Source organism: Pleurodeles waltl, chromosome 6 (genome assembly GCF_031143425.1).
Source record: "Pleurodeles waltl isolate 20211129_DDA chromosome 6, aPleWal1.hap1.20221129, whole genome shotgun sequence".
Lineage (NCBI taxonomy): Eukaryota > Metazoa > Chordata > Amphibia > Caudata > Salamandridae > Pleurodeles > Pleurodeles waltl.
In genome coordinates, this window is record NC_090445.1 from 577,003,927 (window position 1) to 577,021,337 (window position 17,411).

The 17,411-nt window shown below is 42.6% G+C and overlaps 1 protein-coding gene across 1 annotated transcript in view; it reads right to left on the reverse strand.

Annotated features, from left to right (window-relative positions):
* Nucleotides 1-5,464: 5,464 nt before the first annotated feature.
* LHFPL5 (LHFPL tetraspan subfamily member 5) overlaps nt 5,465-17,411 on the reverse strand; it is a 65,727-nt gene continuing 53,780 nt past the window's right edge. The window contains exon 3 of the mRNA XM_069238762.1: nt 5,465-9,798. Within this exon, the coding sequence (XP_069094863.1) occupies nt 9,782-9,798 (17 nt within the window). The 3' untranslated portion in view covers nt 5,465-9,781. The remainder of the gene's footprint in view (nt 9,799-17,411) is intronic.

A 17,411-nucleotide genomic window follows, 5' to 3' on the forward strand; every position in this document is an offset into this window, starting at 1 on the left:
TGACACTTCGGGTCCTGACAAGTAACTTTTAGCTTCCATATACAGATGGGAAAAAGAGGGATGTATAGTAAAACATGAATTGACATATAAAAATAAGAAAAACACCAGAGAATGGAAGGGAGAAAGATCTAAAAAAAAAGTGAAAGTATGCATACCGAGTCAAGGGAAAGAGCAAATAAAAAAAAATTAAAAAATGAAGGGAATAGTAAAAAAAAAAGTGAAAGAATGATCGCCTGATGAAGAAAAAAGAGAGGAATGAAACAGGGAATTAAAGTTTTTGCAAATTTGAAAGAGGGATGTAGCAAGAGCAAGAGGAAGACAGAAATAAAAAAAGAGTAGTAGAATTAAACAGTTGAAAAAAACAACAAAATTGTTAACGTGTGGATTTTAAGAGCTGGAAAGAGACAAGTGGGGGAGAAAGAAAACATTGAGAGTAAAAGAAAGAACGGAGTGAGATAGGTCAATAGACCTTCCCAAATAAAGATGGCAGCTAAAAACAGATTTAATGGGCTCTTCCACGTCCTCAAACAGAAGTCAATCTGGAACAGCAGGGGGCACTGCAGAAAAGCAGGAGGTGCATTAGCAGAATTGTATGTGAACCCCAATACAGCAACATTGGGGTGCTTTAGATCAGGATTGGGAGTATAGACAGAGCTGTGTCCTGGCCCAGTGCTGGAATAACAGAAAGGCAGCGGGTGAGGAATGAGAAACCATAAGCTGTGTAATTCCTGGTATTGAAATAATGGGGTGCTGCAGGTTAGGAATGAGGTGCACTGACAGAGTTGTATGTGGGCTGCAGTACTGGAATAGTAATGGGCAAACAAGGTCAGAAATGAGGGATGTTAATGGAGCTATGTGTGGAACCTAGTATTGGCATGCCAGTGTTACTGAGTGTTAGGCTGGAGGTGCTCTGGTGAAGCAGAGAGTTGGGCCCAGCATGGGAGTGGCATTGCCTCAGAAACACAGAAGGGAGGGGTGTGTGTGTGAGCCTCAGTACTCAGAAGAAACACGCACTGAATGTAAGAATTGATGCATTCTGCCAGAGCTGTGGTGGTTCCATCAACAGTGGCATCTGAATGTTAAACGTGAGGTGCACTGTCTGAGCTGTGCTTTGCTCTTTTGGGTCCAATATTGGCTTGGCAGTGGGACTGAATATTACGATTGAGCTATTGTGATGGAACTGTATGTGATCGGGTTCACAGTATAGGAAAGGAAATTACCTCGCCGGGGTAGAACTGAGGTGCACTGATGAAGCTCAATGATGAAAAAACTGAGGTTATGTTCTTAAGGGAAAACAAACAATTTATTAGCTTATCCTAGCATAACAGCAGGAGTGGCCACTCTCCTGCCCCTAAACGTCTTATTAAAAGTCTTGGGGTATGGCTGGACCCCCAACACTCAATGTTGCAACGCGCTAATAGAGTAGCTGGAACTTCCTTTGCCCTGCTTAGGACTTTGAGGAAGGTTTTAGCAATCCTGCCTTTTCTAGCCAGAAGATTGGTTATTCAGGCACTGATAGGATCTCGTCTTGATTATGGCAATGCCCTGTTCGAAGGATCACCAAGATATGTGATACAAAGATTACAGAGGGTGCAAAATGTAGCTGCACGACTGCTTTTAAAAACACCTAAGCAACAATCCATAAGGACTGGAATTTCTTCCTTACATTGACTCCCAGTAGACAAAAGGATTAAATTTAAGGCTTTACGCCATATTCATAGAGCTTTATTCAATCAAGGCCCTGAAATGCTTAAAACATTGGCATCTTTTTACACTCCAGGCAGACCTCTCAGATCCTCCTCAGCTATGCTGGTCACAGTTCCAACAGTGACGAAAGCAAGATGGGGAGGAAGGTCCTTGTCATATCAAGGTGCTATACTCTGGAATAGCCTTCCTCTTAATATTAGATTAAATTCATAAGAGATTCCTTTCAGGAAGGCCTTAAAAACCTGGCTATTCAGAGCTTAAGTCCTATGCGACTATGAACAGAGACAAGTCTGTGTTGCAGTATAAGCGCTGCGAGGCCTCTGGGCAGTTTAGGCGCTATATAAGCAATTTTAACATAACATAACATAACATAGGGTGCTGTGTATGGCATTCTCGCATTGGCATGGCTGAGGATTTAAAGTGTGTGAACTGAGGTGCACTGATGAAGCTGCGCCCGAGGTCCCAGTACTGGAACAACAGTGTGTACTGTCAGTAAGAAATTAGGTGCTCTGTAAGATAGCATGTGTGGGGTTCTGGCACTAGCATGGCTGAGGCGCATGGAATGTGTAAACTGAGGAGCACAGATGGAATGCGCCAGAGGTCCCAGTACAGGAACAGCTGTGCGTACTGACTGTAAGAAGAACTGAGCTGCTCTGGCAAACAGCATGTGTGGGGTTCTGGCATTGCTGAGGGGCTTGGAGAGTGTTAACTGAGGTGCACTGATGGAACTGCGCCCGATGTCCTAGTACTGGAACAGCAGTGTGTACTGACTGCAAGAAATTAGCTGCTCTGGCAGACAGCGTGTATGGGGTTCTGGCACAGCTGAGAGGCTTGGAGTGTGCGAACTGAGGTGCTCTGATGGAGCTGCGCCCGAGGTCCCAGCACTGGAACTGCAGTATGGACCGACTGCAAGAACTAAGGTACTTAACTGGGTGCCAGGGTTGTGCCAATTGTAGAAACAAAGGTACAGTATTTAGGAAAGAACACTGGTGCTGGGGCCTGGCTAGCAGGTTCCCAGCATACTTTAAATCAAAGTTGGCATCAACACTAGGCAAAAAGTGGGGGGGAGGGTAACCATGCCAACAGTGGCACTTTCCTACATACATTGTTTTTAATTTTGAAGAGTCTTTATCGTATATGTACTGGACTTTCTGCGACAGGCAACAGCGACCCTAACTCCCTCCCCCAAAGGTTCTGAAGATTAGCTCTGCTTGTGGCAATGCTGCAGGTGACAAGAAGAACCACTCAACTGCAAAAACTAATGATTTTGAAGCACTCTTTAAAACCGTTTGTTTTGCACTGATTATTTATAAGTGCTGCTGGAAGGAAACATCCCATCAAAAACAAGCATTTGCAATGCAAAGGGTCTCGCGTTTGCTCATATTAGAGGTATAAGCATTGTAAACTCCTACCCGGACTTTTCCTGCCACATAAACTAATAATGGAAAGTAAAACAGTTTCACATATGTGAGCCGATGGTCGCCATGAGAGTGAAGGAGAGACAGAAAAGGAAACAGAAGTTCTCTCGCAGTGAAACTTATTGGCAAAAGTGCAATTATCCATGTAACCAGCAAAAGTGCAATTATCCATGTCACAGGGTCGAAGTCATGCAAAGCGCTTAACTACTGCCCAGCAAGATCACGTTGCACAGTAAATGAAAAGATAAAGCAGTCCACAAACCAGCTGAAAAAACAGAGCCTTGTATGTTTTCAGTAGTTTACCGGTGCACTCGAGGAGGGTTAAACACCAGAAAAGGCATGATGTATGCATGCCTTTCACAAATGGAATCAATTTTTAAAAGGAAAGCCCACAAACTAATGAAAGTGACTGGCGTGACATGGGCGTGGTTAGAAGCCCACAGAGAGATTACAACATGGTCCAAAGCGCTTGTGGGTGCTCGACCCTAAAAACGGCCTCCAGCAGCAGTGAAACAAGCCCGCACCCTGCCAGCCCACCAAGAAAACGCCAGGGGCTTGAGAGTGCCAGTCCAAGCCTTAAAGTATCCACATGCAAACTAAATATTTGTTGTTTGTTGAAGCGTTCTAGGACAATGGTCGAACCTCTAATTCTGTATTTTATTCATTAATTGTTATCAGCGTAAGCTTTAACAATATAATTTCCACACATAATAAAACCACTAAAATGTATCTGAACTCTACAATTCCTAAACCATCACTTAAGAATACAATCATATGCTCTTGTAAGCTATGAATAAACAATAAATATCTGTACATCCAATCTGAAACAATGCACTCAACAGTAAACAGTTATCGAAAGGTAAAGATTAAAAATAAACATTAACTTTCATGATCCTGCATGCTCAGCCATAGTGAACATAAATCCTAATATCTATTATGATGTCTTATATAATAAAGTGCAACAAACACGTATCGAAGCTCTCTAGGCACCCCTAACAAACAGTATTAGGGACAGCCTAAGTATTGCTTATTCTTAAACTTACCGGTCACAATCCAAGCAGTCTAGATGTAGGTGGTGACTACATGATAGATCACAGTATGCCACAGCATGGGGTTAGAGCATCTACGTGATTCAATATATTAGCAGCATGAAATAAGGGTATTGGCCATTTCATAACAATATTAACTGTTTTAGGTAAGAACAGCATAAAGTGTTTGACAGTTTCTTTGGCTTCTGTGGCACATTCGCAGAGTTCGCCACAGGCATTTTGCAGTAGAGGTGTTTATTGGCAGTACACCCAGAGGAAACTAGACGTACAATGGACGTCGTATTTCTGGGTAGTTACAAGGTGAGTAGGCTTCAAATACAGCCTGTTTTTTATGGATACGGTGTCTGTGCATCAGAGAATCACATTTGACAGGTTTATAGAAGTATTTAATTTCATACTGCCAAAATACCTAGCTTCATTGTCAAGTAATTTTAAGATATTCCGAACCTTGTCCCACCAGGGCAACTTTGTTGCTCCAGAATAAAGGCTAAAAAAAGGCTACCTCTCTTAAAGATTTTGAATAACCATCCACTTATCAACACCTATTTAAGCAGACCCAGTATGAATTTGGGGGCAAAAGCAATGATATTCGAGATACGTACGATATCTAATTCCAGGTAAATGGCAGTGAGGGGTGTACTCGGGCCCAAACACCATAATATTCTTAGGGACCTATTCTCAATTTGCTGTATTGCAGTAACTTCTTTGTGCCCCCACCCACAAGCTCCATAACTTGCAACAGCAACCACCTTTGGGCTATGTACATGCAATAAAATATTCGGGGACTGGTCCCCAGTCTTTTGTTTACATCTAATGACTGCAGCCATGACTTGTTTTAATATAGCTGCTACCTTTTCCCCATGCGGGATAACACAATAGGCCAGCCTTCTCACACACGTCCTCACTAATCGTTTTAAAATAACTGTCAGTGCATAATGCATGCATGATGTATATATTTTACTGTGTGACAACTTCTGTACTTTTCAGATGTAAAATTGGCCCTCGTGCACTGCGCTCAAAGCACTCCATAAGCGCGGGAATAACACATCAAGCAGGCAGCAGCATAAGGTGAAAGAGATCTGCTCCTCTTGAAGCCGCCCACGTTTTTTCCACGTACACTTTAAATAATTGGTATAATAGGTCCTGACTGCTATATGCTGTTGAGCCAGAACTAAAATAGAAAGAGTTCATAAAACCAGTCATACCTGTAAGCATTACTCAGTAATAATCGGAATGAGAAACAGCCAAGTTTATCACAGTTTATTTGAAGTAAATTAACTGAAAAATGGATGTGATTACTTGGTTTATTATTTCAATACATAGATTTAAGACTTTCTGATTTAATTTAAAAAACGGCAGGCAATTCCTCTGCTCGGTTCATATAACAGTAGCATTATATATCCTTGAATGTGTTTGTACATGTGTTTGTGCATTGTGTCATCCATGCTTACAAAAACAGATGTCCCTTCCCTCTCCAATCTCCAAGAGAGGTTGTTTCCATTTCTCTCAAAATGACAAATATTACCTCAGATGTAAGAGCTGCTCCATTAGGTTATTTTAACAATGCTTGTTGTTGTGCGTGCTTGTATGTATGTGCACGTAATCTGTGTAGAGTTTTATCATTGCATGTATATCTGGGCATCGTCATATCGAGTGTATTAAGAGCATAGCTATCACTAGTGAAGAAGGTGCAGTGGTACCGGGGCCCAGGGATACGAGGGGCCCATGAGGTCCAACTTAGTATATGTTTTTTACAATCAGACCAGGGGATGGGGGCCCGATTTCCCTGCTAGCATTGGAGCCCATGGTGCCTTTGCTACACCACTGGTGTGTGCGTGCCAGTGGGTGTGTGTGTAGCTTGTGTGCATATGTGTGTCTGAGCATGCACCTGCGTGTCTTGGTGTAGCACTGGGTGTATTTGTATCTGTCATGTTAACACACACCCTTCTGTTTATAAACCTTTGTTTGTCGAGAGAGGAAAGCAGATTTCCGCTGCATGCAACATGAAGTAAGATGGGAAGTAGGCCGGGGCGCAGCGGGCGTTTGTAACTGCTTTGTGCGTCCCAAGGGCACTTAAGTGTTACAGAAGGGGCTGCAGATGTTTGTGTACCCCCTTCTGTAATGCAGATAGTGCTGGCGCACATGTCGCCAGCGCTATCTCCAGATGGCCCTCCCTCATTTGTAAGGGGGGTGGCCAAATGCAAACAAAGGAATCTCTTTACTGGCTCCATATTATGGATGTGCGCAAAGGTAAAGAAGCTGTCAGGAGGAGCACTGACAGTGCACCAAACAAACTGGTGCACTGTCTTCGCCCCCTGATGACAGCCCTCTGGAGGGGTCAATGGGGTCCTATGGCCCCCCTAGACATCCTCTTGCAGGCGGGTGCAGTCACACACTGCACTCGCCTGTAAGGGTATCTGTCTCCCCTCTTTAAAGCGCAGGCAGGTTCCACGTGCACAGTAAAACATGGCGCAGCTTTGAAGCAGCCGCTCCGTATTTCACATGAAAGTGCTGCCACCAGGGTGGCACGAGTTTGTAGCTTCCCTGAGGGCAGCGCATTCAACCGAATGGGGCGAACTTTCCCTGTTTGCGCACGGTGCACCTGCTTTAAGGTGCGCCGTGCCACAAACAGGAAAAGTGGGCCCTATATGCAATAGGGCCCCTTGTGCCGTCATTTGTAGTAAAAGCGCACTCTAGTCTCGAGGGTCCCTAAGGGCACTGGTATCTCTGAACTGTGATGGTGCCAGAAATTACCTTCTGACACTGGATTTGCTGCTAGTCCATGGCGCTGCTACCAACCGAGTACAAAGCAAGGAGACACTGGAAGGCTGGCCTCGGACAAGTGGTGAGCAGCAACCCCTCTCCGCGTCAGCCAACGACCCTCAGTCAGCCTCTGCCGACTGCTGGTATACACACACCCGCTCTCGCCGTAGCCCAAGCAATATGCAGTGAGGACTCTGCTATGTGCCGCTGTTTCCCAGTGCCATAAATACTGGTCAGGGGTATCAGTAATCTGTGGTGTGACCCCAGACTGATCTGGGGCGTATGCAGGAGTTCACAAGCAGTGGTGACTTTATATGCAGCACCTGCTGCCCTGGGGGCCTGAGAGCTTTCTCTGCCCTCCATTCTGGCCTGCAGCAAATACGGAAGCTGTTGGTTGATAACTCCACAGTGACTGGTTTGACTGGATTTTTAAGAACACAGACATATTCACATGCCCCTTGCGCCGCCGGTGAGTCACTTTTTTTGATGCTCCAGCAGCACGGAGTGCAGACCCATATCTCTGAGGCCACGCAAATCCACTTTGTGTGGCTTTTCATGGTCTCATATGTATGGTGCAAGGCAATGCAGTGCAAGTTACTACATTGCCTTACACTGCTTGGGGGAGGGGTGTTCCATGGGTGTTGGGGTGAGTTTTCCCACCCAATACCCATGGGGTTTGACGCATCCCCAGATATACAAGGACATGTAAACCTGGGAAGGCGTCAAAAACGTACGCCTCGACAGGGGAGATGTAACAAGGAGAAATATCTTTATTTCTCCTTGTTTTTCCTCTTTCCATGTGTGCTGCATTTTGCAGCACACATGGAAAGAGGAAAAATTATCCATAGATTGTTTGCGTGCAAGAAGGTGCCCCTTCCTTCACAATTTTTTTTTTTGCCAAAGCAAGCACCCTTGCACCATGTTGCAAGGGTACCCGCGTTGGTGCTAGGTACCAAATTGCGTGCTGGCTGAAAGGACAGGAATGCACCATATTTCGTAAATACAGTGAATTCCTGCCCTTTCAAATTGGCGTAGGGCTTTGCAGTAAAAAGACTAGCGGCTCTGCCCTACTCCAATTTGTATTGTAAATATGCCCCACAGTCTTTCTGTGATAGCTGAGCCTCCAAATTAGATATATAACTAGAGTACTCTGCTTCAATGTGACTGACCATGCACCAGTTTTTAATTTGTAAAATAATTAGTGGAGATGTCCAAAGCTGGCTTGTGCAATTGAATGTCAGTGTGCTGAATACCAAGGGTTCATAGTCTTAAGTTCCACCTTATGTCTCTTTAATTCACTACCAGAAACTTCCTGCTCCTTTATCTTACTCTTGCAGGTTCCCGCTTTCTTAGTTTGAGATGGTTTGTCCATCTTTCTCTTCTTTCTGCTTTCCCCGGTGTGCTTTTTTTCCCCCTCTTGCTCTGGCTAAATGTCTGATGTAGAAAAACAGAACTATAACCAGCACCCTCCCCATCTGATCATGCCAGGAACCTCAGCATCATCCTAAACAGCAAACTGACTATGAAATCCCAGGTCATCGCAGTCTCATCAGCCTGCTTCTTCACTCTGCACATGGTACAGAAGATCTTCAAGTGGCTCCCCACCTACATCAGACACCATCACACAAACCGTTGTCATGAGCAGACTTGACAAGGGCAACACCCTTTATGATGGGATCACTACGCACCTCCTAAAGAGACTGACTATATGACATCCAGAACGCTGCAGCCAGACTCATCCTCAACCTCACCTGTCGGGCCCATATCTCTCCCCATCTCTAAGCACTCCACTGGCTCCCAGTAAAGAAAAAATGGCAATTCAAGCTACTGACCCAACTGGACAAAGCCCTTCACATCCTGGGACCTGCCTACATCAACCACCGTCTGAACTTCCACCAACTGGCCAGACTACTCTGATCCGCCTCCCTATTGATCACCCACACTCCCTGCATCTACAGGACCACAAGCGGAGGATGCTCCTCCTTCTACCTTTTAGTGAAACCTTGGAACGAACTCCCCCTACAGCTCTGCACCTCCCAATCTCTATCGGAATTCCAAAAAACACTCAAGACCTGCCTCTGCGACTGACCTGTTGCACCCGGCAAGTGCTTGGATACCCTCACAGGTGATTAGCAGTGTGGTACAAATTGACTGGTTGACTGAAAAATAAGTGCAAGTCCCAAAAAATGAGTGCAGGTAGTTCCTGGCAGCAACCAAAGACTGAAATGAAGCACTGTCATGCACTAACAAAAATCAGCCAGACCTGCCAGAGGCCACAAATTCCCAAAGGGGAAATAATGGACAAATGCCGATTTATTTAGAAATAATAGTGGGGCAATCCTCTCAAAGCATCCTACTGAGTTAGAAAGAAAATAACAACCTTTTTAGAGGGGCTTTTACTTGACCTTTACTAGAAAACCCTAATTGAAGATGCAAGTGAGTGAAGACTTGAACAGCGGTTCTGTAGTCGCCTTCATGGAGGAATCGGTTCATTTTCATCAGTAAAGAGAGCTGGTACTAGGCCATCTTTGTTTTCTTAACAGTGTGCTTTTGGAGGGTAAAGGTAGGTCCAGCATTAATCCCAGTAACTTGGAAATGCGTAAAAGTTAGGGTTTGAAGATGTCACGTTTCATGCCATTGAGCCAGATGTATCATTGTTTTGCTCATTTTTATTGGCAAATAATAGGAATTGTGTCTTGCCTTCAACCTTATTTGCAGCTGGTGCGGGTGTAGATCTTTGTTTTCTTTTTTTTGCACTAGAATGTGGAAGGATCTTTTTAAGCAGGAAGGAGCAGCTCCTAGCCCTCTTAACTTTTGTGCAATGCCTTGTTTCTTCTTCCATCTTTACTTGCTTTCCTCCTCTGAAATGGAAAGACATATCAGGTTAGAATAAAACAGCAGTTAATGATACGTATGTGACATAAAAGGAATCATTTAACTGGCATTGTGATTGGCTATGCGATTTAACAATGGGAATGCTGGAAGTATAAAGAGATGGGATATTCCTGTGCCCGGCTGTACATCCTCAAACAAAACGATTCGTCATGGGGTGGGGGTTCAAACATAATATAAAGGTGAAAAAGATGTAAATGCATTGTACTCACTCCTAGCAGCAGCGGTGGAAGCAAAATACATAATCAGGTTCACTGATGCATGGAAGTAACAATGTGAGGGACAAAGACTGCAAAAGGCAGGGGAAACTAAAAACGAATCCTACGTGCCTATGTCCCAGTCCTGGGGTGTTCCTTCTGTTACAGGAGATGACTGGCAAACTTGAATACCTTAAATTGTTTCATAAACTTTGAAATGCAGCCCGCCAATCCCCAATCTGTCAGATAGGCCTACATTTAGCAAAGATAATTGAGCTGGTTTGGCATCATTGCCACGCCAGCCGTTAGCTTTTTTGCTTACTCTGGGCCTCTTATGCTTGCTGTAGGGCTGTTAACTGCTGGGAATAGGTTCCTGGTTCAACTCCCTGAGGTCCACTCCTCAGACACATTGCACAGATGTAAATGGACATGCTCCCTTTGCGAAATGTTCTGAATGGCCCTCATGTCGAACAGCACTTTGGTGACCAGAGGGCTGTGAGGTAATAATTCTGACTGGGTACTCAGTAAAATATACAGCACAAGTATTTTTTTCTGTTCCTTTTTAGTGATCGCTATTCAAGGTCTGACTGTCATTGATACTTAACACCCCCACCCTTTCCACTCCTCATCACTAGACTTTGGGGTGGAGGGAGGGAATTCGAGCAGACCAGTCTCATCCCAAACCATTTAGAGTGGGATTATGAATGGCTGTAAACTCTGCAAAGATTGCTGAGATTACCATGGGGTCACATTAAGGGATTTTTTGGGGAAAGATTTCTAGGGGAACACTTTGTTTTTCTGCTATTCTTTGCATAAGTGGTGACTTTATTTTCAGAGTAGCAGTTGTGGTAGCAGTAGTTAGACCTTTAGGATTATCGCCAGTCAGTTTAGCAATTGAGAGAATATTTCAGAGGTGTTTTACAACATTTTCAGAATATTTGAAGGATCGTTATGGTCTGGCTTGACAGCGCAGCTTTCGCTAGACAATTATGTGAGAATCACCACCAAAGGGGCTTTGGCTCTGCTCACATATTGAGAGTCAGGAGTATATGTTTTGATCGCGTAGAAGTTGTGTGCTTCCACAAAAAAAGTGCTTGCCCTCCACACAGCTGTGATCATTTACTTTATTATCCACCTGCCTCGGCCTGAACTTTCAGGGGCACACACATCACATTGCTATTAAAATGTCTTAGATAACTAGATAATTTGTGTTGTTTTTCTCTGGCAGTAGCAAAGATGGGAGGAGGGCAGTCATTAACCTATGTGGATTTTTAGATCTGGCTTGATATTGAAACTGTCACCTGATCTTTTAACCTATGCCAGTATTATTCTACAGTTGTTTACTTGTTGTTTACGTAAAAACATATCCATTCCCATGCTAGGTGCCTTTAAAGCTTCACATGACCATACAACCTTCTTTTAAAGCCAGAACTAATGAAATTGCCAAAGCCTGTTTTATGTTGGAGGCTGTCAAAATGTCTGCCAAAATTAATCGGGCAAACCAGATTCTTCATGAGGCTGTTTAGTCAACTTGATAGCCATTGGTGGCTGATTTTTCAAATGAAAAGCACCCTGTTGTTACAATGTAGGTAGCTGTGGGTTTTGGAGCTTTTGTGTTCCACCACCCAAAGATACCTAACAAACCCGAACATTTCTGAAAACTGGACAACCAGGGGAGTCCAGGGTGATGTACCTTCTTTAATGTTGTTTTTTTAAATTGCATGTGTACAGCGTATTGTATAATTCTAATTTATATGCACTAAATACGAGGATATAGGTTTCACACAGAAGGATGAAATGGTATTGCAATTACTTAATGGTATTAGTGTTGTAGTGCATGATGCACAACATTTTGGAGCGAGGCTCATTTCCAGTGTGAATAATTACATTGTGAATGCTTTGCCTCATTCACAGTCGCAGAGGCTCCATAGGCTGATGGAAGTGTCAGGTTACAGGATGAGGATGCAACAGAGGCTTTGGGAGCTGGATACCTGAGAGTGCTCTAGCCTTTCGAAGGTTCACTGGCACAGTCAACCAAGATATCCTATGGACAGGAGTGACATACGTTTCCTAGTAACAGGTGCTCCGGATGCCTAGAGAATGGATAGGATATGGCAATGTTTGCAATGGATTTCAATGACAAAGGTATATCTTCAGTGGTGAATGCGGTTTGCAGACTTTGCCTTTTTTTTGTAAGTGATTCTGAAGTTATGAGCCCATGGGGATAGGGGAAGAGACATTAGTTGTTCGAGGCTTGGACCTGGGAAAAACATGTGCAGCCACAAAAGAATAGGCTAATCATAGCTGAGATATTGATGACCATGGGGCAAGGCACGTTTTCTACTTTGAGATGAGACCCTGAGGTCTGGGTGAATGTTTGCGTCCATATTTTGAGCGAATTTCTACTACATGCGAGACTATGGAGAAGACGCTGGAGAAACTGATGAGGCTCGTTAATCATTCCAATTTTAAAGAAGGGTTATAATTCCAGTAGTTCTGTTGTGCTTAAAAACGTAATCCTCTTTTAGACATGGCCTGAAAAACGTTTGCTCACATGTTACTGCAAGCAGGCGAGGGCCGAGTAAAGGCCTAACAACGGATTTCCAGTGAACACGTGGGGTTTAGACTGAAGCACTTTACATCAAATATTTGCTTTAAGCAACCTTGTGTAAAACGTCAAAAGTATGTTCTCTATGTATTTGTGCTGTTGATTTTAAATAAGCTTTAACAGAATGAAGTGACGTTTCTTATGTTGCTGTAGGGATCCCTAACACACTTTTACGACTATTAATCTTACTTGACATACAGATTTGGGCACAAGTGGACAATAGGGTATCACAGGAAGTGGACAGCTAAAGTTCCAATGTATAATAGATTAAAACAGGGGTGAGTGCTAACCCCATTATTGTTTTTGATTATCTGCGTTCCTCTTAAATACCTTACTGTACATCGATGAGTTAGTCGTTTTAGATCACACTCCAACATCAATTGTATGCTTTGGAACTTATTGCACAATAAACACATTAGAAATGAACAAAAAGAAGATCCAGGTGATGCAGGTGTTGGAGCAAAAAAACGTTATTTATTATTTATCTTTATTCAGCAGGTCTATAAAGAACTCAAGACTTGAAGTTGTGAACAGTTATAGCTTGGTATTGTTTTCAACAACAAATTGACTTTTGGTACATATTACAAACAAGTATTTTCTAGAAGAGTGATCTCCAACATTTTCACTAACAAGAGCTACTTATGTTCAATGAAAATCATTCAGAGCTACTAATATTATTACTGTTGTATACATCAGACAAAGATTACATTAGTGGCCGTCCCTGCAAGTCTATTCATGGCACGCTTGCCAGAAGTAATGTTAAAAAGGCTTAGTTAATTTGGAATGCCTCTGCAATGGAAATACATAACAGCCACAGCTGCAATGCATCTTGGCACCAAGGTAATATTAGTAATAAGTCTCCTAAGGCTGAATGATTTATCTTTTCAAATGTCAGCATTAAAAAGACTTTGGAAATGATGTGTTCTGAAAATACACACATTTTTAGGTCAAACACACACTTTAAAATGTTGGTATACATATATTTATTCACCAAACAAAAACTTATAATTTAGTAGGCTGAGCTCTACACAGGAGAGCTATACACAGGTGGTTGGAGAGCTACAAGTAGCTCACGAGCTACTTGTTAGAGAAGTCTGTTCTAGAAGAAAATAAATCAATCAATCTAGAAGAAATTCAATCAATCAATCAATGATATGTTTCAATCTTTGAAAGTTTGGTCTAACAGTTCTGCCATTGCTTAAAGCATATTTAACCATTTAAAAAAAAACAAAAAAACATCTTTTTATTAAAGATTTTAAACACAGCGCCATAACATTTACAACATTTTCCTATCTCATACACAGAACTTTATAATGCTAGATGGATTTGAACTCCCCAAGAACTTCCTTCCTCCCCCAACCTTTCCTTCCTCAGTTTGGAGCTGCTGCTGCAGAGAAATTTCCATGTCTATTAGTGTGGTGTATCGGTTCAGATCCCACTGGGGCCAGTCCACGATAGGAGTTCCAATTACACCAAATGGTTTCCAATTTCCTGGAGCAGCCCCTGCTTTTTTCTATTTTTTTTTATATGTAACCAGTACTGTCCAAAGTCCTGTTTATAGTCTTCTGGTATTGATTACGGAGGAAGCTTATGGTTTTAAGAAATTTGAGGCCTGGGTCTGATGTCAAGCACTAGGTTTAGCCGCCTAGTGTGGGCACAGAAGTAGTTTTTCTAGTACTATACAACTCAAGTTGTACATCTACAGTTCTTAGCTTTTTAGGTCTGGTGTTGGCAAAGACCGGTTGGTTTTACTGAAATTGTATGTTTAATATACTTACATAAAGGGGCTTTGAGCCACCACTCTTCATCTATTGGTTTGTCCTTGTGTCATTCACATTTTGCGTCCGCCCACTACAGCATACAGCATGGGGCTGTGCGTCAGCCAACTTCAGCAATGTTTGTATTCATTTTGAATGACTGCATGTTGCCCTTTCACAAGGAGCACATCCGCAAACAAGGAAGTTCCTTCAGAGCCACTATTTTTGTTTTGACTTTATTACTTTAGTGTTGCCTTTGTTTGCGGTGCTTGATGTGATACCAGGACGCTTTCCAGATGAGAGCACAAGCCACATTCCAGCTTTATCAACTCCTGTCTTCTGCCAATGCTGTTGTAAGTTGCCTTTATCTGACTCCTGCTTTTTCACACCATCCCAGAAACTTACATGAACTTTGAATATAAATGCTTTGGGATGCGCTATCTTTGCAGCCCTAAAGGTCTGTCATTCATTCTTTCCGCCTTTCCTTTTTTGCTGTTTATTTCATTTTTGTTTCTTTCTTTCCTCTTTCTTGCCTTCGCCTTTCTTCCCTTCTTGCCTTCCTATTTATTACTTACCTTCTTCTTCCTTTCCCTCATGCCATCCTCTTTCTTTCTTTCTTTCTTTCTTTCTTTCTTTCTTTCTTTCTTTCTTTTCCAAAGGCAAGATACTGGCAGCCAATGACGGACATCTGTGTTAGCCAAGACCCTTTAATTTTAGTAAAACTATATATATAACATTGATACCTATAGAGGTATGTAGTCAGACTGCGTCCATTATTCAGTGGTTCTGTCATTCACATTTTTCTTTGACTCACTCCAGCATTTATGAAGGGGCTATGTGTCAGCCCACTTCAGCCACTGACTGACTTCACTATGAGTTACAGCTTGCTGCCCTTTCACATGGAGCACATCGACACACAAAGTAGTTCCCTTCAATGCCAAGGAGTACTAGTGCAATGTGTGCCTTTCTGAGATAAAAAATAAAAATTTTGCCATTAGCCAATGTTTTTGTTTAGGTTTTTAAGGATCAGGTAGCTTCCTGAACAATATGTTTTGCAAAAAACAATACTAAACACAATAACTGCCAAAAGGCTGGCAGCCAATAACAGACATATTGTCTGTGCCGATGCTTGTTTAACAATTGCTGGCATTAGTAGTTTGGCAGGAGAGCTCTGTAAAGACCTGATGCAGAGTGATACCATTTATGAAAAAACACTAAAACATGACTGAGACATTATTTGGTAGCTAGGATGGACATTTTTTAACAAAGAAATAATGCAGAGCACTCTAGTTCATGTAAATAAACGTAATCTAACGTGATAAAACTGTACCTGAAGTGGCTGATTGTCACATGATTTGAATTTACAGTGACAATTGGTGCTATTTCAAATTGATGCATATCAGAATTATTGCAATTTAAAAGTTTGCATAAACCTTTGCTACTGCCAGTGTGAACGATTTCGCTGATGTATTGCTCTTATGTCCTTCAGCACTACCTGTACATAGCTTGCATCCTAAATCTATTATTAAACACGGAGGAATGAACTCTCTAACAATTGCTTTCATTTTTTAATGCAATTAGCAAATTAATTGTTATCTTATTAATGTCCTGGAATGTTAAACGTTTTATTAAGTCTGCGATCTTACAATTTCTTAATGTTATTTTCTTACATGTATTGTAGTGTGGTCAGTTTTACGTATATTTTGCGCATTAGCTTCAGGCTTTAGGCCTCTGTGCACTTTGCCCTAAATATATTTTATTCATTTGCTAACAGCTTAGAGCCTCTGTGCCCTTTACTCTGAATGCTTTTTATTAGGCTTCGTACTGTTATTTTTCAGAATAGCCAGTTCTACGGTGTTGTTTTTTATTCATATCACACTGTTTTGCCTACTTCAGCACTGGAGTTCATAACATATTCACTCTGTGCTTCAGTCAAGGATACAGTCTGGTACATTGCCGATAGACGTGGTAGGAGTTTAGACTTGCCATTCCTGCGTAGGGACATTTTGTGATCACGATGACATGTTAGTTATAAAATCACTTCCTTGTCCCAATACATGCAAGAGGGAGATTCCGACCAGGGAACCACAACTAGACGCTGACTGCCTCGTTGAAGATGCTGAACCAGATCACAGGCCTTTGCTCAGGTATGAGTGTGTCCGTCTCCCTAGTGATACAGAAAGGCAAGCTAGAAGCTTAACATGCTGTGCTCTAAATAGAACAAGCAGAGGGAGAGTAGAAACGGTTTGGAATTATGATAGCGTTATTCTTATGTTTTACTCTCCTGGTTACTATATCAATCCTACTATGTTGTATTGTTCTGGTTATTGCGGCTCACGCCTTAATATCTAAAATACAGTCGTTTTATTAAAACATTCTATAAAACTTATACTGTCTTTGTCATTTGTATATGAGACCATATTGTGAATGAGAGAGTTGGTTTGGATCTGAGTGACCACGACTTCCCTGAGAAGTTCCAAAGATGTCATGCGCTCGGTTGCCCAATCATCTCTTCCCCGTGGGAGAAATGAGGCACTGCTAGTTAGCCGGAGCAACAACCGGATTTATGGTGACAGAGTTCCTTACACGTGGGTCAGACTCAGTCCCCCACACCGTTATCGATCCTGCTGCCTAGAAATCCAGTAGTCTCATTTAGGATAATGAGAGCCTACGCGACATGGCGCCGCCAACGTTTGGTCTGGCTCTAATGTTTGGGTCCGACTGACTCTCTCGGTCTCGTATATATTTTGACTCCTCGGTTCCGTATACGGAGACGTCCGTGGGGCTGAGGGTTTCCGCCACCACAGGTTGGGTACATCCTATTACTTAGTGGTTGGTTGTTCAAGCTTGAACTTTGAAAGGAAAAACCCCGATATTGGTGTGCCTTCTCTGTCCTAGAGCTATTTTTGTTATACTAATGGCGAATCCAGTTGTAGTAAATATACCGCTTAATATGCGATTTCCGCTCACGGGTCATCTGATAGCACATGGACTGATGGTCCAGGGGGGTCCGGTCACTT